Source organism: Wolffia australiana, chromosome 18 (genome assembly GCF_029677425.1).
Source record: "Wolffia australiana isolate 7733 chromosome 18, ASM2967742v1".
Lineage (NCBI taxonomy): Eukaryota > Viridiplantae > Streptophyta > Magnoliopsida > Alismatales > Araceae > Wolffia > Wolffia australiana.
Window position 1 is genome coordinate 1,829,472 of NC_135852.1, and position 20,580 is coordinate 1,850,051.

At 42.6% G+C, this 20,580-nt stretch overlaps 1 protein-coding gene across 8 annotated transcripts in view; it reads right to left on the minus strand.

The window, feature by feature from the left end:
* Positions 1–18,899: 18,899 nt before the first annotated feature.
* Positions 18,900–20,580, minus strand: part of LOC144715208 (Vacuolar protein sorting 55 (VPS55) family protein) — a 2,452-nt gene continuing 771 nt past the window's right edge. For 4 of the 8 annotated variants that reach the window (XM_078590123.1, XM_078590125.1, XM_078590127.1 and 1 more), the window contains 4 exons: positions 20,309–20,423; positions 20,174–20,213; positions 19,387–19,471; positions 18,900–19,241 (listed from right to left, as the gene is read on the minus strand). In XM_078590123.1, the coding sequence (XP_078446249.1) occupies positions 19,049–19,241; positions 19,387–19,471; positions 20,174–20,213; positions 20,309–20,407 (417 nt within the window). In that variant the 5' untranslated portion in view covers positions 20,408–20,423 and the 3' untranslated portion in view covers positions 18,900–19,048. Of the gene's footprint in view, positions 19,242–19,386; positions 19,472–20,173; positions 20,214–20,308; positions 20,446–20,580 lie in introns of all 8 variants that reach the window. The other 4 variants (XM_078590126.1, XM_078590128.1, XM_078590129.1 and 1 more) reach the window with 2 other exon arrangements.

Consider the following 20,580-nt stretch of genomic DNA (forward strand, 5'->3'; position numbering starts at 1 on the left):
CTTGTTCTTCTTCTTTAACAGCACATTCTACCGTTTTATCCTCTTCTTTTTCTCTTCCTCATTTCTCTCTTCTTAGTTTTTTTTTTCTTCTTTTTTGTTTTTTTCTCTTCATCTTCTTCTTTATTTTCCTACTCAACGTCCTTATTATTATTTTCTTTTTTCTCTCCATCGTTTTTCTCTTCTTCTTCTTCTTCTTTAAACTCTTCCTCTACCCTTCTCCATATTCTTCTTCTTCTTATTTTTCTCTTCTTCATCTTCTTCATTTTCCTATTCTACAGTTCTATTATCTTATTTTTACTCTCACTCTTTTTCCCATTCTTTGTTTTTTTTTATCTTCTTCATCTTCTAACCTTTTTTGCCCTTCTTCTTCTTCATTTGCCTATTCTACTTTTTTATTCTGTTCTCTTTTCCCTTCCTCCTTTTTCCTCTTTGTTTCTTTTGTCTCCTTCCCTTCTTATCCATATTCTTCTTCTTCTTGTTTCTTCTCTCATGGCTATTAGTTTATATTCCTCTTCTTTTTTTCTCTTTTTCTTCTTCTTTAACAGCACATTCTACCATTTTATTCTCTTCCTTTTTCTCTTCCTCGTTTTTCTCTTCTCTGTTTTTTTTCTTCTTTTTTGTTGTTTTCTCTTCTTCTTCTTCTTTGTTTTCCTATTCAACGTCCTTATTATTTTCTTCTTTTTTCTATCCATTGTTTTTCTCTTCTTCTTCTTTAATCTCTTCATCTACCCTTTTCTTCCCTTCTTCTCCATTTTCTTCTTCTTCTTCTTTTTTCTATTCATCTTCTTCATTTTCCTATTTTACAGTTTTATTCTCTTCTTTTTCCTCTCACTCTTTCTTCCCATCTTTGTTTTTTTTGTCTTCTTCCTCTTCTACCCTTTTTTTTCTCCTCTTCTTCTTTAATTTCCTATTCTACCGTTTTATTCTCTTCCTTTTTCTCTTCCTCGTTTTTCTCTTCTCTGTTTTTTTTCTTCCTTTTTGTTGTTTTCTCTTCTTCTTCTTCTTTGTTTTCCTATTCAACGTCCTTATTATTTTCTTCTTTTTTCTATCCATCATTTTTCTCTTCTTCTTCTTCTTTAATCTCTTCATCTACCCTTTTCTTCCCTTCTTCTCCATTTTTCTTCTTCTTCTTTTTTTTTCTATTCATCTTCTTCATTTTCCTATTCTACAGTTTTATTCTCTTCTTCTTCTTCTTTTTTCTATTCATCTTCTTCATTTTCCTATTCTACAGTTTTATTCTCTTCTTTTTCCTCTCACTCTTTCTTCCCATCTTTGTTTTTTTTGTCTTCTTCCTCTTCTACCCTTTTTTTCTCCTCTTCTTCTTTAATTGCTTCATCTTCTACGTTTTTTTTCTCTTCTTCTTTAATTTCTTCCTCTTCTACCCTTTTTTTTGTCTTCTTTATTTTCTTTAATTTATTCCTCTACCTCAATCTCATGCTCGCTGACTCAATAATTCTTGCTTGTATATCTATCATTCTTCCTTTATCTATATATTCCATTCCCTCCTTTGATTCACCATTTATTAAGTTGACGTATTCATTGCAGCTGTTACGTAATTCATAGTTAAATTGCAGTTTGGCATCATGTGATGCCGTTCTGTTGAATTTTAGCTTACCAAAATTATGACTTCAGAAACATGAACCCACTCGGAGGCAATGACTCAACCCAAGAAAGATCTGGGTATGGAGCTGTAGGCCCCCAACGTACGGAGGCAGGAACGTCCCGTGCCGTACAGAGTCTGCCTCGTTCGAATCATTCAGTCATCATTGACTACTTCAAACAGATGGAAGATGGATACTATACATGCTTATTGTGTCGGGAGTTGAACCCGCACAGTAAGAGGAAACTGATAAAGAGGCAAGCCGACAAAAGCACCAACATATTTTGGCGACATTTCAAATCGTGCCATCCAGCTTGTCACACGGAACTGAAGGGCGAAGCCCCTGAAGACCCTGGTCAGACACGCATCACTGACAGAATGCGGAGCAAACAACAGGGAGAGCCTAGCCGACGGGGGCCGATTAGAGGGCACACTCTAGATGAGACGAAGAATTTCATTGCACGATTTGTATGCCTGACTGATTCACCCTGGAGCGTTGTTGACAATGTCGCCTTCAAGGATATGTGGCATTACGCGACGCTTATCGACTTGGATCCTCCAAGTGCGAAGGTCATAAAAAATGGACCATCCAAATCCACGGCCGAATGAAACATGATGTGAGGAAGCCCTGGGAGAGTGTGGCCCGCGTGTCACTCATTGTAGATTCATGGACTGCGGAGAACGGAACTGGATTGCTAGGCATCACCGTCCACTGGGTGGACGACACATGGGCATACAGAGAGCGGGTACTTGCCATCAGAGAAATCGTCGGCAAGCACGATGGGGAGAACATGGCGTCCATTGTTCTCCAAGCACTAGATGAATTCTGTCTGCGGACGAAGGTCAGGACTCAGCGTCTATCTCATTTTATTAGTTGAACTTGCGTCTTTAAATGTGGAACGTAATTATGCAAGTCTATGCCGTGACTTCTGACAATGCCACGACGAATAAGAGGATGTTGGCATTGATGACGAGAAAGATGAAGAGCGTAAACCCGGTGTTTAGTGCCAGGAGGCACGTCCCATGTGTGGCGCACATTCTGAATATTGTCGTGCAAGCGACGATAAAAAGCTTCGGTATTCCTTCGGCCCAAGGTGTCCACGACAATGATCTCGGTGATATATTCTCAACGTTTGATGACAATGAGTGACCACGCAAGCCGTTATGTTTGGGTGATGCAGTTGCAAAGGTACGCACCCTAGTGAGGAGTATTCGGAGCTCTACGCAACGGAGAGAACTTTATACACAGGCCTGTGAAGACGACCCCGAAGTCGGGGACTCCAACATGGTCTTCTTAGACTGTCCAACCCGATGGAACAGCACGTACACTATGTTGGCGGCCGTCGTGAAGAAGAGTGATGTAATTCACGAAGTGTCAAAGGCTATTGGCCGAAAGGCGACATCGCCGAAGTTGTCGAAGGACGAGTGGGAGTTGGTAAAAGAGTTGCAAGACAGTGACGCCGTATCAACTGATCGTGTCAACTGATAATCCTTGGCCATTTCGCCGTATCAACTGATCATGTTTTCAAGACAGTGACGCTGGTGATCTGCGATGTCATGTACCTCATAGACGACCTCAAGGTTCACATGGAGGAAGTGGTCAAGCAAATCGAAGATGGAACATTCTTCACATCCGTTCGACGGTTGCACAAAGGAGATCGTTCGAACATGGCGCAGGCGTGTAGAGCAATGCATTACAAGCTTGCACAGTATGCTGTGATATTGTGGGCGAATGAGGCGATCACGGCCGCGGCCTTGATGGATCCAATCCACAAAGGGTCAATGCTCCGCCCGGGCGTCCGAGAAGCGACCATTGCAAACGTACGGTCGTTGTTACCCGGTGACTTGTTGAGCCGTGGACCGAGAGGGGCCGCTGAGGAGGGGCAGCCAAGAGGTGAAGAGTTGGATGCGTGGCTTAACATCACTATGCGGCACGTGCAACCGGCACCTGTGATAACGAGGTCGGTGTGGGACAAATTCAACCAGTTCCTTACAGAGACTATTCCAAATGAGGGTGTGTTCACTCCACTATCTTAGTGGGCCAGCACGGGGTCGAAGCGTTTCCCCTTATTTGCGGCCGTTGCAAGGGACCTATTATTCGTATGTGCGACGAGCGCCCTGGCTGAGCGCAAATTCTCGGTTGGCGATGCTATTGTCACGTACAAGCAATCGCGTCTATCACCAATAAGCATCGAAACACTAATCACTGTGAAGTGTTGGCTCCGTGCGGACAACAAATGGTGCTACAATGACGTTGAGATAGATGAGGATGTTGACAACAGAGAAGATGGTGTGGTCGCATGTGCTCGAGGTACATATCACATAACTGAACTAGATTTTCTTATTTCTACATAATTATCGTTACTTATCTCTTATCTTCTGCAACGCAGGTGATGATCAAGTAAGCACAAATCTCTGACAGAGCCGTTGGGACTATGTTTTTTTGACAGAGCCACAGTCATAGCATACACATGAATTTTGCTACAAATGTCGAATTAACGGCGTGTATGGATTCTTTTGAATGTCCCTAAATTGAATATCCAAAAATTCCATTGCATTCCTATATTCTTCCAACTATCCAATAAATAATCTTGGTATCAATCAAAAAAATTAATCCCTTAATTAAATATATTGCCAAGAAGTATACTTACTCGTCTATTACTCCTACTACTAACTATTTCGAGTATATATACCAAATATATGCCAAACATATTCATTATTTCTCGTACTAACTGCTACTACTATCTAGTAAAGCTATTACAATTTGCTGCAATTTTATTCACATAAAAATATAGTGTACTAATTTCATTAAAACATTAGTTGTCACTTGTCCGTCATTCTCATAACCATTCCACTAATATATTATACTCTACCCTAGTACCCTTATTAACTATATTACGAAATTTTATTTTACCAAAAAAATATATATTAATTTCTTAATAACATTAGTAGTAAGTTAATATTAAATTTATTACTCAATTTATTAACTATATTACGCAATTTTATTTTCTTAAAATAACAATATATTAATTTCTTCATAACATTAGTTGTTAGGTAATATTAAATTTAATATTCCATTTATTAACTATATAACGCAATTTTATTTACTTAAAATAACAATATATTAATTTCTTAATAACATTAGTTGCTAGGTAATATTAAATTTATTATTCAATTTATTAACTATATTACGCAATTTATTTTCTTAAAATAACAATATATTAACTTCTTAATAACATTAGTTGTTAGGGAATATTAAATTTATTATCCAATTTATTAACTATATTACACAATTTTATTTTCTTAAAATAACAATATATTAGTTAATAGGTAATATTAAATTTATTATCCAATTTATTAAATATATTACGCAATTTTATTTTCTATATTACGCAATTTTATTTTCTTAAAATAACAATATATTAATTTCTTAATAATATTAGTTGTTAGGTAATATTAAATTTATTATCCAATTTATTAACTATATTACACAATTATATTTACTTAAAATAACAATATATTAGTTGTTAGGTAATCTTAAATTTATTACTCAATTTATTAACTATATTACGCAATTTTATTTTACTAAAAATAACAATATATTAATTTCTTAATAACATTAGTTGTTAGTTAAGATTAAATTTATTATTCAACTTATTAACTATATTACGCAATTTTATTTTCTTAAATAACAATATATTAATTTCTTAATAACATTAGTTGTTAGGTAATATTAAATTTATTATGCCATTTATTAACAATATAACACAATTTTATTTTCTTAAAATAACAATATATTAATTTCTTAATAACATTAGTTGTTAGGTAATATTAAATTTATTATTCCATTTATTAACAATATAACACAATTTTATTTTCTTAAAATAACAATATATTAATTTCTTAATAACATTAGTTGCTAAGTAATATTAAATTTATTATTCAATTTATGAACTATATTACGCAATTTTATTTTCCTAAAATAAAAATATATTAATTTCTTAATAACATTAGTTTTTAGGTAATATTAAATTTATTATTCAATTTATTAACTATATTACGCAATTTTATTTTCTTAAGATAACAATATATTAGTTTTTAGGTGATATTAAATTTATTATTCAATTTATTAACTACATTACGCAATTTTATTTCACTAAAAATAACAATATATTAATTTCTTAATAACATTAGTTGTTAGGTAATATTAAATTTATTATTCAATTTATTCACTATATTACGCAATTTTATTTTCTTAAAATAACAATATATTAATTTCTTGATAACATTAGTTGTTATGTAATATTAAATTTATTATTCAATTTATTAACTATATTACGCAATTTTATTTTCTAAAAATAAAAATATATTAATTTCTTAATAACATTAGTTGTTATGTAATATTATATTTATTATTCAATTTATGAACTATACTACGCAATTTTATTTTCTAAAAATAAAAAATATATTAATTTCTTAATAACATTAGTTGTTAGTTAAAAAAAACAATTCTACACTCTACAATATGCAATTCTGCCCTTGTTATCATTACTTTTTAAATTTTTAAAATTATATTAGGTATCCTCTGTGAGCCGTGACCTGGCGTAGATGAGAACTAACTATAAGATGGCTGGGGAGAATATAAAGTCCCAAGGAAATTAGAATTTTTCCATATGGGATTGCAGACGACTGAAAAAAAATTGTCGGGTATCGGTTTTCGATATCCGGATATCGAAAACCGATATCCCGATATCGAAACTGATATCCGGCATCCGATATCCGCCTCGTCCCTCCCCCTCCGATACCCGGTACTGATATTTGTCTAACCACTGATATCCGGATATCGCCTGATATCCGATATCCGGAACCGTCCCATTTTTTTCGGATATCGGTTGTCCGATACCGGATATCGAACGGATATCGGGACGGGCGAACCCTACATCTATGGTTTATTGAGTCAGCTTGCAGCAATCACATGGTTTTCAACAAAGATATGTTTGTTGAATTTGATGAGACACCAAGAGGAGAAATTAAAGTGGGTGATGGAAAGAAAGTAAAGATTGAAGGAAAAGGGACAATTGAAGTTCCGATTTAGGAGGAAAGAAGAGGCTGGAAGATGTATATTTTGTAACAAATTTTCATCATAACTTATTGAGTTTGGGACAACTGATGGAGAAAGGTATGAAATTTCACTTTGAGCATAACACATGTATTTTTAAGAACCAAAGGAAGGAGAAGCCAGTCATGTATATAAAAACCATTGGTAAGAGGATGTTCCCTATGAAAATAGAAGAGTTTCTCCATCATGCAATGATTTCAGAAAAGATGAATGATACATGGTTATGGCATAAAAGGTTTGGTCATTTGAATTTCAAGGGATTAAAATTTTTGAGTAAACGAAAGCTTGTATATAGCTTACCGTCTATTTCTGAATAAAATGATATTTTTGAGGGTTGCATATATCGCAAGCAAAAGAAGATAAACTTTTCAAATGAACATCCATGGAGAGGAAGAGCACCTTTGGAATTAGTTCGTGCAGATGTATGTGGTCTAGGGAATGGCATGTTGGGGACGTGATGCTCCGACGTGACGGGACGGATGACGATACGTGACGGATGGTGATGTGACAAAACTTTCATCACATCACTGTCCCATTATGTTTGCATCTCGCGTCCTCCGTGCGGCATCCCGTCACGTCCCCGTCACTGGACGGCGTCACCGTCACGTGTGATGTGAAAAACAACCCTAGCTCCATGTGCCATTCCTAGAGCCGGAGGTTCTTCCGCAGCTCGTCGCCCGCCTGCCAGCGTGGATGCGGAAGTGCTCGAACGCCTTCCACGGACGATGAAGTGAATATTCCTACTGATGGACGATGCATCAGACATAACTAATAAAGAATAAAAGAACGAACGGATGATGTCAGGAAAGAAGAGAGAGAGAGAGAGAGAGAGAAGTGAATATTCTTATCCATGAATGATGCATCAAACAAATTGAATGAAGAGAGAAGAAAGAACTGAAGATTTCAGAAAAAGGGATAGAGAAGCAGACATAGAGAGAGAGAGGGATGAACTAACCCACAGATGACGCATCAAACAAGTTGAATGAAAAACAGAGTAAATAATTGCAGATAACAGGAAAATGAGAAATATATTGATAGATAGAGAGATAGATATAAGCATGTATAGAGATCGAGGGACCTCGAGAAGAGGGTGCCACAATTGCAACGCTACTCGCAACGATGGGCTTTCCACACTTCCACTTCTTCTTGTCGTGCTTCCTGCAGAAATGTTTCTTGATGCCGGTGAGGTCGCCCAGAGCATGAGAAGGGTCGTGGTGTACGCACCTAAACTCCACTTTATGCAAGTGCTTGAACGTCGCGTTACACATTACAGAAGAGCACGTAAGTGCATGGAAGTGCTCAAACGCCACGCTATGCGTCCGTGAACAGGTTTGGAGGTCACATTTTTAAAAATTCATGACGGCTGTCATCCGTGATGGCCATTTCATCACGTCACCCATCCGAGGCCCCCCGTCACTGTCACGGCGAGTTCATCACCATCACCGTCACCGTCACGGGCCCCTATTTCTGTCACCGTCACATCATCCGTCACGTTTCAGTCACTGTGACATGCGACGTGACGGATGACGGTTGTCGTTCCCTAATGTGGCCCTATGAAAGCCTCATCTTTGAGTGGAAGTAAATCTTTCTTACTATTTTTTTATGATTACTCAATAATGTTCTGGTTTTATTTTTTGAAAGAGAAAGCAGGGGTAATTCATAAATTTATTGAATTTAAAGCTATGGCTGAAAATATGTGTGGGCATGCTTTGAAAATTCTACATACAGATAGAGGAGGAGAATTTCTTTCAAAGGCATTTCAGGACTATTGTAGAAAAGTTAGCATTTGGAGACAGTTAGCTGTTAGGAAGACTCCTCAGCAGAATGGAGTTTCTGAGAGGAAGAACATGACACTTGTTGAAGCTGATAGGAGCATGATGCACGAAAAAAAATTGCCTACTGAATTTTAGACTGAAGCTGTAGCTGTTGCAGATTATATTCAAAATATTTCTCCGACAAAAGCCGTGAATGATATGACACCTTTTGAAGCCTGGTATGAGAACAGAACCACTTGTTAATCATTTAAGAGTATTGGATGCGTTAGTTATGCTTTAATTGATCAAAGCGAACGTGGAAAGTTGGACAAGAATAGCGAGAAATGCATTTTTGTTGGATAAAGTTTTGAAAGCAAAGGTTAGATTATATAATCCTTTAACAAAAAAGGTGATTATTAGAAGATATGTTTTTTATGAGGAAAACTTTTGGGATTGGAGTGAAAAGACTAAATATCAAGAAGGAGAAAGGAATACAAAAATAGAAAGAATGAAATGGATAGAGTATGTTTCTATCCCTGATTCAGATAGAGATTGGAGATGAATCCCCATCACCACAAAGAAAGATAAGGTCAGTAAAAAAAATTTATGAGACATGTATTTTTGCAATTTTTTCACATGATGAACCATTAAGTTATGAAGAAGCTAAAAGCAAGAAAGGGTGGAAGAATGCAATGGATCTTGAACTTAAGTGTATTGAGGAAAATGACACATGGGAGCTTGTGGATTTTACATCTTCAATTAAACCTAATGGAGTAAAATGGGTTTACAAAATCGAGCATGCAGCAGATGGGATCGACTATTTTGAAATTATGGAATTTATAAGGCAAGATTAGTAGCCAAATGTTATGCACAAAATTATGGAATTGACTATTTTGAAACAACAGAGAGAGGGAGAGAGAACGAGAGAGAAAGAGCACGACAAAAAGAGAGAGAGAGAACGAGAGGGGAAGTGCACGACAAAGAGAGGGAGAGAGAACGAGAGGGGAAGAGCACGACATAGAGAGGGAGAGAGAACGAGAGGGGAAGTGCACAACAAAGAGAGGGAGAGAGAACGAGAGGGGAAGTGCACGACAAAGAGAGGGAGAGAGAAAGAGAGGGGAAGAGCACGACAAAGAGAGGGAGAGAGAACGAGAGGGAAAGAGTACGACAGAGAGAGAGAGAGAGAGAGAGAGAACGAGAGGGAAAGAAGAAGAGAGCGAGAGAGAGAGAAGTGGATGGAAAGAGGAAGGGAGGCAGAGAGGGAGAGAGTGAAAGCAGGAGAGAGGGTGAGAGAGAAAGGGAGACAGAACCAGAGGGAGAGAGGGGGAGAGGGGAGAAGGAGAAGGAGCAGGTGAGAGAGAGAGGAACGGTCTTCGGTCCGGTTTAACGTGCGAACCGGAACCGGACCGGACGGTTTTGTCAGCCCTATAAAGATGTCTGACCAAACTTCAGCCAGATCGTGTCCTTCCCTATCTACCTCACATTATCTGCCTCACATATCATTCCTGCCTTACAACACAATATTTTTCATTCCAATAATATATTCTTATTTTCTCCAGCTAAATCTAATTTACACCATTCTTACTGCCTTGTCGCCTCGCTGCCCCACCATCCGTTGATTATTCTGTGATACTGTCTTGAAAAGAATGTATCAATACACCCATGCCATGGACTTTCAGCTTGTCCCCGAGTCTGAAGCCAGGAAAAGCTTTTCATAGTTGATCTACAGGCTCCCATGTAGTGAGGCGATCCCTGCTTCTTGGTTTAATAATTCTTTAATACAAGAGGATAGGCGATCACCACTTCTTGGTTTGACAAACATATTTTGTTGAAGGCATTTCTCTTGATATTTCCCCTTGCTATCAGATTCGACAAAAAATTAGATAGAATTACTGAACCTTGCCTTCAGATTAATCTGTTTCTACAGATTGTATTAAAGCAACACAGAGGACCTCATTTCTCCTTCTTGGAAAGTAACATGTGACATGTTCTTTACAATAATGAATTAGCCAATCAGGGCACACATGCGGGTGCTGGCACATGTGAACCAGTTTTAAAGAGGAGACAACATGCACAGGAGAGGTATTGCATATTTTCTTGGAAGACTAACGGAATCAGAAGGCTGATCAAGTGCCGGAGGCCAGAGCAGCCGAGGGACCATCCGCGGCCGGAGGCGACTTGTCCATCAAGGGCAGTCTATTTTCTATTTTTCTCACTGTTTGGTTTTGATTTGATGAACTACTACTCTTGAATGGAAAATCTTGGATTTTCCTATTGACGTATACGATCGGGATATATAATTGTATCAATATGCTGGAGATTTTTCTTGTTTTTGTTGGTCATATATTTGATGCGAGAATACATATGTTTTCTTGTACTCAGCCTGTGCACGGCATTTGTAGGAATTGGCATATCTCTCAATGTCAGTGTATTAGTGACTCGAGAAACCAACTTCAACTCTTCCAAATGCTGTTCTTTCCACATAATTGTCGTGAATCGAGGATCTTGGGAAGTAAATTTATCGCATGCTATTATGACATGGGTTTGCCCATGGTAAGATATCAAGGACTGCAACTTCATGGTATCTCTCAAGCTCTGCCTGCAAGACTCGGCATTTGAGAAGTCACGCCCAATTTTCTGTAAAATATTTTCCCCTTAATCACAGAATGTGTTTGAAGATTGAAAAGGATTGATATTATGTACTCATTTTCAATCCATTGATCACTTAAACTGTATGGCATCATCTCACTAGAATAGAGACTAAATTTACAGAAAAAATCATTTGAGAGTGCTTTTCCAGCTGCTTCATGAAAATATACTTGGGCAAGAACACAATCCTCTGCTTGCTTTGAAAGTTTTAGATACATTCCTAATGAGGATGCCATTAGATGTCCATTTCTGAAAATATGGTGATTCGATGGCTTTAAATTGCCCACCGTGGATGTTAAAAGTCTTTTGTAACCAAATCATGTCTTCAAGGATCTAGAAAGTCCGTATGTTTTTTAATATAAGATTAGCTAAGACAACTGGAAGGATACCAAAAGATAATTCCCTTGCTCTTGATTCATAACTTGGATGTTCAAAATCAATAATTTCGAAGAGTCTCAGCTATACTTTAGTATGATCTGTATCAAATTGGTAAGGAAAGAACAAGAAATTCTACCCATAGATTTAAATTTCACACTCAGATGCCCTAAAGAAAAACAAATATAACTGCCAAAAGATCTTCCTCACCCTTCAAGAAGTCTAACTGCCAAAAGATGCCTTTCTTTGAGATCTCATCTCTTATTTATAGGCATTCTTTATTATCTTCCCACTCCTAGTGAAGACTGGGAGTTAGTGGCAGGTCAGAACCAACAGGGGTATCAGGTTCCCTGGTGCCTGTTGACTGGTCAACACTCTGTTTGGCTCCCCCTTCTTTTTCTTTTCTCATATACTTTAATGGGAACTGTATCATTATTCTCCTATCCTTCCTTCATCTAGTGATGCATCACTGATGCTTGGGCATTTTTGGTAGGCTTCCTATCTTGATATCTTGATTGCACAAATCTTCTTTGCATATATGAAACCTGATTCGAAACACAGATAGAGTTTTTTCATGAATTTTTTGGGGGTTTTACATGCCCTTCACATGGGAAAACAGCCAAGTTTTCTTCATAGATGGCTTTCATAACTACCTCACTATGATCTTGATCTAGGCTTGATAATTATCGCTTTTGCCTGTGTCTGGAGTATTTGGGTGAATTCCTTGTGGTGGGTGAAGGTGTACCCCACAAAGATTTCCACAATGATTTCCTGGATTCCATATGGATGATAGTTATGAACTACTGCCTTATTTCTGGTTTGAGTCCCTTAGATAGGCATCCTCCAAAACATCCAGGGATAAATAAGGCAAATAAGCTGCTAGTTGTTCAAACACATCACAAATTTCAGCGACAGATCTTGTCTATTGTAAACTGAATAATTGTTGACAGAATGGTTTAAAGGAAAATACATGCCTTCAAGTTACTTGGTAAAACTGTTAGTGAGATAGGTCTTATATGGCTAATGGGCCTTGTGCTATTAGCCCATTACCCTCTTATTCTCGTTTTTTTCTCTCCTAGGGTATATATACCCTTCACTTGTAACCTATCTGTTATGAGATTACTCTTCCTCTCATCGCTTCCTCTTCCTTCCTAATCCCAGCCTAGATTGGGATTCCACATGGTATCAGAGCACTGCTCTTGATCCATCTCTCCTCATCCCTGGCTCTCTGCTGTCACTGTCTGCTAGCCAGACTCACCAGCCAAGCCAGAGGACTCCTCTCAACCCGTCTCGCAAGCCGCAGCCCGCAGCCAGCCGCAGCCGCCACCCGCCGCAGGCCGCAAGCCGCAGCCTGCAACCAGCCGCAGCCCGCAGCCAGCCGCAGGCCGCAGCCGCAACCCGCAGCAAGCCGCAGCCCGCAGCCCGCAGCCAGATGCAGCCGCAGCCCGCCGCAGGCCGCCAGCCGCAGCCCGCAGCCAGCCGCCGGCCGCAAGCCGCAGCCCGCAGCACGCCGTAGCTGCAGCCAGCTGCCGCAACTCGTCATCACTAGCCATGACTACAGATTCTACCCTCAACTCAGGGTCTCTCCTTCCTGAATCCAACACGGCGCCGTCTCCCGTCTTCACGGCTGCCGACTTCGGGCGAGATCTACCCTCCCCCAAGATTGGTCTTCCTCTCCAGCCTGCCCCGGACTGCTGTCGGTTGAGTGCTCCGCAACTCTTGGCCTGGATTAAGTTTGTTGAGTCTACGCTGAAGGGCCGTCTCCTCCACAAGCATTTGATCTGCCCGTCCCTGCGGTCGACCGATCCGCACTACGTTGCATTTGACGCCGAGCAGAATTATGTCCACTCCTGGCTGCTGAACCACACGCTCTCTCCCTTGGTCTACGAAAAATTTCTCCACTTGACTACTCCGAAGGAGATTTGGGATCATGCCCACAAGTATTGTGGTCACGATGCCGACCACTGGCGGATTTTTTCTCTTGTGGAGTGCGCTGGTGCCCTTCGCCAAGGAACTATGTCCATCATGGACTATAGTTTGGCCCATACTGCCCTCTGGCGGGAAGTCGACTACTACATGCTCGTTGGCGATCCGAACGGGGTTGATAGACGTCACACCCTTCGCCTTCGGTTTCTATCATTTCTTGACCGCCTCAATCCCGAGTATGCCGAGGTTCGACGCAGGACTTTGCGCACCAAGGGTACTCTCCCGGATTTTGAAGCGGTGGTCAAGGACTTGATAGAGACGGAGAGCAGTCTCCGTCGTGATCGCTCTCAGGTGGAGACCTCGGCTGACTCCACTGCCTTTCTCTCCCGCCCAGGGGATACCTCCGGTCTGCTGCCGCGTCCACCGGAGCAACCCAAATCCCTTCCCCCGACCCGGCCTCAGACCCGCGGGACAAGCTGGTGTGTACCTACTATGGCAAGCGCCGTCATACGGCGAAGCGGTGCAGGAAGAGGCAACTTGATCTTCAAGGTGCCAAGGATGCCAAAGCCCATGTCGCCGCCGCCCCGGCCTCGTTCCCTCCTCCGCCCGGCAGCTCTGTGGTGACCATGGAGCAGTTGCAGACTGACCTTGCCCGCTTAACCGCGCAGCTGACCGCCTTGCAGACTCAGCCTATGGCCTCCTTCGGGACGTTTGGTGCATTACCTGCCCCTTCTTCAGATCAGTGGTACTGTGGACATACGGCTCTCACAGCCCCTCTCGTGTCGGATACCACTTGGGTGCTTGATACGGGGGCCACAGAACACATGACCCCGTTCAATCACCGCTTCGTATCCTACGAGCGGCATGTTGGGACTCGGGCTGTCCTCATCGCCGGAGGTGGACGTCTTCGAGTGGCTGGCATCGGGACTATTCACGTGGATGGTCTCGGCCTCATTCGCAACGTCCTCCACGTTCCGTCTCTCCGTGCCTTGCTTATGTCTCCGCAGCGCCTTGTCGATGCGGTTCAGTGTTCCTTCCACATCCAACGTGACGGGATCTTCTTGTCTAACAAGGTGCGGAAGAGTACACCGATTAGGTGAGACCGGGGGTTGCTGCTGTTCGATGATGGGAGCCGATCGTGCTTTATGGTGCAGCGTAGTCTTCGACCAACTGCTGATTCTCGCCGAGACTGCCTCCAGCTTGCTCACCAGCGCCTCGGGCACCCACCGTTTTCTACTTTACAGCGTTTGTTTCCGTCTTTGTGTATGGGCTTGGACCTTAAGACCGTTGTTTGTGAGGCGTGCCAGTTAGCCAAACATCGACGCTCGTCTTTTCCTCCATCTGCTTCCCATACGACAGTGCCGCTGTATCGTATTCACAGTGATGTCTGGGGTCCGGCCCCACAGCCCAGTCTGAAGGGGCACCGCTGGTTTCTGATTTTCGTTGACGAGGCCACCCGCTACACGTGGACTTACTTGCTTCCAGCCAAGCCCGCTGTAGCGGCCACGGTTCGGCAGTTTTGTGCCATGGTTCAGACCCAGTTTGGCCGTCACATTCAGCGTTTCCGCTCGGACAATGCTCGCGACTATGTCAACCAGGAGTTGGCGTCCTACTTTGCCGAGCGGGGCATTCTGCATGAGACGTCGTGCGTTGCCACCCCGGAGCAAAATGGCATGGCAGAACGTCGTATTGGCTATGTGACGTCTACTGCCCACACATTGCTGCTGAATTACTGTGTCCCCTGGACGTATTGGGGAGAAGCCGTTTTGACGGCCACTCATCTCATCAACCGCCTGCCCTCCCAGTCTCTTCAGTTCTGCAGTCCGATTGATTGGATATCCACTGCATTTCCTGCCGTCACGTTGCGTACCAACCTCCTTCCCCGTGTCTTCGGGTGCACCGCGTACGTCCATGACACGGCTCCCATCTTGACGAAGCTCGATGCCCGGGCTCTCAAGTGCATCTTCGTCGGCTACTCCTCTCTCCAAAAAGGGTACAAATGCTATCATCCGTCCACTCAACGGTTCTTTATTTCTGCGAATGTCACTTTTGCAGAATTTCAACCCTTCTTTGGCTCCTCCTCGTCCGGCCTTTCGCCGGGTGAGGCCTCTTCGGCTCCCCCTTGGGACCCCTTCCCGGTCGTCGAGCCCCTGGCTCCTCCGCCTACCACGGATGTCGCCCTTGATCCTCCTCTCACTCCTCATGACTCCTCTCCTGCGGTGGCCTCCGACCCACGTCCTCCCCCGGTGTCTCCCCCTCAGTTTTCCTCCACCCACGATGAGCTCCCCCCTCCTGATTCCTCGCCTCCGCTATCCCCGCTCTCCGAGTCATCTGCCCCTACTGCGACAGCCTCTCCCTCCACCGCTTCCGCTCCCTCCCCCTCTGGCCATCCCTCTCCGTCGGCTTCCCCTGGGGCTGACGATGCCTCCCTTGGTCGGCCAATTGCTCTTCGCAAAGGGGTCGGCCAGTGCACTCGCACACCTCTTTACCCACTTTCTCACTACCTTTCCTACGACCGATTGAGTCCTCCCTACCGTCTGTTTTTGACCCGCATTGCGTCTGTTCCCGTCCCACGCCGTCTTGCCGATGCTCTTGCCTGTCCTCATTGGAAGGCGGCGATGGACGAAGAAATGCATGCCTTGATCAAAAACCACACGTGGGATGTGGTTCCTCTTCCGCCTGGTAAGAAGGCCGTGGGGTGCAAGTGGGTTCACACCCCGAAGCACCGTGCTGATGGGTCCCTTGAGCGTCGCAAGTCTCGCCTTGTCGCTCGGGGCTTCACGCAGTCCTACGGTATCGATTACTTTGAGACCTTCTCTCCCGTGGCGAAGATGGAATCTGTTCGTCTACTCTTGGCTCTCGCTGCTCATCATGGGTGGTTGATTCGGCAATTTGATGTCAAGAACGCCTTTCTCCACGGCGATCTTGAGGAAGAGGTTTACATGAGCCACCCTCCCGGGTACCCTCTTGGTCCTCCGGGAACCGTCTGTCGATTGCGGAAGTCCCTGTACGGACTGAAGCAGTCTCCACGGATGTGGTTTGGCCGCTTCTCCTCCGTCATGCGTGCTGAAGGTTACACCCAGAGCAACGATGACGCTACCATCTTCTTTCGTCATAGTCCGACCGGGGTCGCTATCCTGGTGGTCTACGTCAACGACATCCTGATTACTGGTTCGGATACTGTTGAAGCCTCTCGTCTTGGACTTGCTCTTGCTCGGGAATTTGAGATTAAGGCACTCGGCCCCCTCCGTTTTTTTTTGGGTCTTGAGGTTACCTACTCGTCTCGCGGCATCTTTGTCTCCCAGCAGAAGTACACCGTCAACCTGCTGACACTGACTGGTATGACCGATTTCTCCCCACTCTGAACGCCTATTGATCCCAACGTGAAGTTGGGTGAAGGAGGCGACTCTCCGCCGGTCAACCACTACCAGTATCAGCAGCTGGTGGAGAAGCTCCTGTATTTGACCCACACTCGCCCCAACATCAGCTTCGTCCTCAACCTCCTCAGCCAGTTCATGCATTCTCCGCATGAGATCCATCGCCAGGCCGCCAATCGGGTCCTTGCATACCTGAAAGGCTGCCCCGGAAAGGGCCTCCTCTTCCCACGGAGCTCAGACACGACTGTGAAGGTCTAAACGGACGCTGACTTTGCCGGGTCCGTCGTCGACTACCGTTCCACCACCGGGTACTGCGCCTTCGTGTTCGGTGGCCTTGTCAGCTGGAAGAGAAGTAAGCAGGACAAGGTGTCTCGCTCCAGTGCCGAGGCGGAATTCCAGGCCCTTGCCGATGGGGCTTCGGAAGGCCAGTGGATCTACGGGATCTTGCGCGAAGTTCGCGTCAAGTATTCCGGCCCGATTCACTTCTACTGCGACAACAAGTCGGCTATTGCCCTGGCCAAAAATCCTGGCCAGATCGGCCGGATCAAGCACATGGAGCGTGACCGCTACTTCTTCAAGGAGCGGATGGACGAGGGCATCTTCGACCTCCATTTTGTGTCTTCCTCCGACCAGGCCGCCGATGTCTTGACCAAGGGCCTGTCTAATCCCCTCCTGGTGCGTGCTGTATCCAAGCTCGGCATGGACGACATCCATACCTCGCTTGCGGGGGGCTGTTAGTGAGATAGGTCTTATATGGCTAATGGGCCTTGTGCTATTAGCCCATTACCCTCTTATTCTCTCTCTCTCCTAGGGTATATATACCCTTCACTTGTAACCTATCTGTTATGAGATTACTCTTCCTCTCATCGCTTCCTCTTCCTTCCTAATCCCAACCTAGATTGGGATTCCACAAAAACCAGTCTAAGAATAAAATCTGATATGCTTATTTGTTTATACAAATTAATCCATAGCTGTACCTTTCAGATGTAAGGAGACAAGTTGCATCTTTTTGGAGTCCAATAACAATTGCAACTAAAAAACCCTTCGACACTGTTCAACCAACTCTTTGAGCTGTCTTTGTCCAAATGCAGTAGATTACCCATACAAAAACAATTTTTATTATCTATCGGACTGCCTTGACTTGTCAAAACTTAAGAAAATCTGAATGTGTTTCAGAATTTTGTCAAGAGGTTGAAGGAAGGTTGCCATCAATTTTGACATTGATTGTTTTAATTTGCTTCAGTATATGAGCCAATATTTCTGCAGATTAGTATTGAACCGACATCACGATCCCCTCTTCCGAATTCTGATCTGTCATTAAGTCATTGCCATACTCTGACAGCTCGAATACCAGTTGTTACAATCAGATCAATCATTAAAAGACCAAAACTAAATCCTCAAGGAAATACCTTCGCAAATGTAGAATAGAGGAAGCAATCAACTGAAAATCTAATCAACCAATTGAATAAGAACGTAAGGTCCGGCATGGGTAGAGATCAGGGGAGAAGAAAGGTGATAGATAATGGAAGATGGGAAAACGGAATGAGAATAATCAAGCAACTCTTCTCTTCTTTGGTCATGGGCTTCACCTGCTTTCCAGCCCTCAGTCACCTAGGCTGCCAAGTCGGGTAATGTCCTTCTTGAAACTGAACCCTTCCCGACACCTATCTGCATCTCTAACTCCATCTTGCTATGTTCATCCCTGCCTCTGTATCCCCATCTATCTATCTCTCTGCATGTATTTTTCAAATAAATTGTAATATCGTTCTGAACAAGTTGGAATAGTCTCTGCCATCTATAATGTCCAGCATCAAGGACAAAACACTGAAAAAAAGAACAAAGCCTGTGATAGATAACAAGACAAACACGACCTCGTTGCGTCCCATTCAATCCCAGATCATCATCAGCCATCCATCCGCAAAGCCTAGTATCCATCCTGAAACTTTGATCAACTCATAATTCTTTTTTGCAGTTTAATTGATTCTTGCCTTGAGAGCCCTCACTCATGAGAGAGATGACTTAGGAGAAGTTATGGATTCATACATTAGAAATAAGCACTTTTTACACCAAGGATAGACTGATTATTGTAAGGCTTCTGCTATAATAAAAAGTGTGCTTTGGCGTAAACAATAGGAAAGCAAATGCCACAAATAAGCATTCCCATAACATGAGCGCAATGAGGGGATAGAAACATTTTACCGGCAATGACAGAACCAGATTTCTACAAAATAAGAGCTTCTTTGTACATTTAGAATACAGAATACTCGTCCTGACTTGACATCTGCATGTACAAGAGTATGGCCAAGCCGAAGACAACAAACGAGGACAGTTCCATTGCAAGAGCACCCCAACAAATGACAGCCGCATGTTTTAAGATAACCGGAATTGCAATGCTCCCAACTACTGAAGCACCAGTAAGGAATTTGGTGATGCCAACCCAGCTGGAGCCAAGATGAAGCACTCAATTTAAAATCAGAACATATATTTTTTTCAAGAAAAAAAGGGTAGAAGACACAAAATCGCTGAATTTAAAATCACAATATTAGAAGTAGAAAAGAAGCTAATGGAAGATGGAGAGTCAATGACCTGTTTCCTTCAGTTGGGATTAGCGAATATGAATCTGAGCCTGAGAAGAACAGTAAGGGCATGGGAAGAAGAACATACATCGTAACTGCATCAACCAAAATCATGATGATAAATAAGAGTAATAGTTGTGCTTCAATGGTAGGGTTTGTGGAGGGATGACAGTGTGACATGCGGACTAGGTCTTGGCACATCCTGACGACATTGACATAGGATATGACAGTAATGTTGACAACTAGTAGAGGATTTGTTGATGGTAGCATCAACATCGACAGCTCTTGATGTTCACTGCAACGTCAACCATCCATGGATGCCCATCACAACCAAGATGATGACAGTAGTTGATGCCTGCCTCAGTCTATTTGGATTATCTCATCAGAAAAAAAACATGACATGACGCTGACAATGTCATCAACCTTCAAACCTCCTAGGGTACCCCGTCAAAGCCATCATTATCTTCACGGTCAACAAAGGTCAATGACGTTAACGGGTGCCCAACCCTTGTGGGAACATTGTAAGATCATCTGTATAGTGTCCCATGATGGTGGCCAGGACACATGACATGTCATCCAGCAGTTGCAAATTATGTACATTGATTTACTTCATTAATCCAAAATAATTAAATTAACTGTTTATTTAAATGTTCATAAAGAATTTTAAACTTTATGAACTTTCAGGGGGACAAGTCATCCCTCCCAGTCCGCCTACTTCTGGCCAGGTGGACGACAGGATAGAATGAATCAAGAGAGACGACCATTCATGAACTCTAATCAATAGTATATCTTCCAACCTGTTAGCATTGGCCACCAATTATTGTACACAGCGCATGCCTGAAAATACAGAGAAAGAGATGTTTTTCTTCCTCGACAAGAAAAGTAATGCCTTTTAAATAAGAATTCCATCAGATCAAAATAAAACAGCGCACCAAGACTTGCAGCACGATTCCAGCAGATACCATGATTGCCAAAAGAGCAAGTTTCCCAGACTCCAAGCAGGCAATTAAATGCCGAGGAAGATCAGCCATCCCGCACAGTTTATCCCTTGAAAATATGCCCTTTCAATCTTAAAAAGAATAAATTGAAAATATGCACTTGAAGAATCAATTAGCTCTTTTCAGAGACCTACAATCAGAACTCAAACTAGAGTAGGAAAAATAATTCTCATCTAGAAAACCCAAAAGAATGACATCTGGTGCTA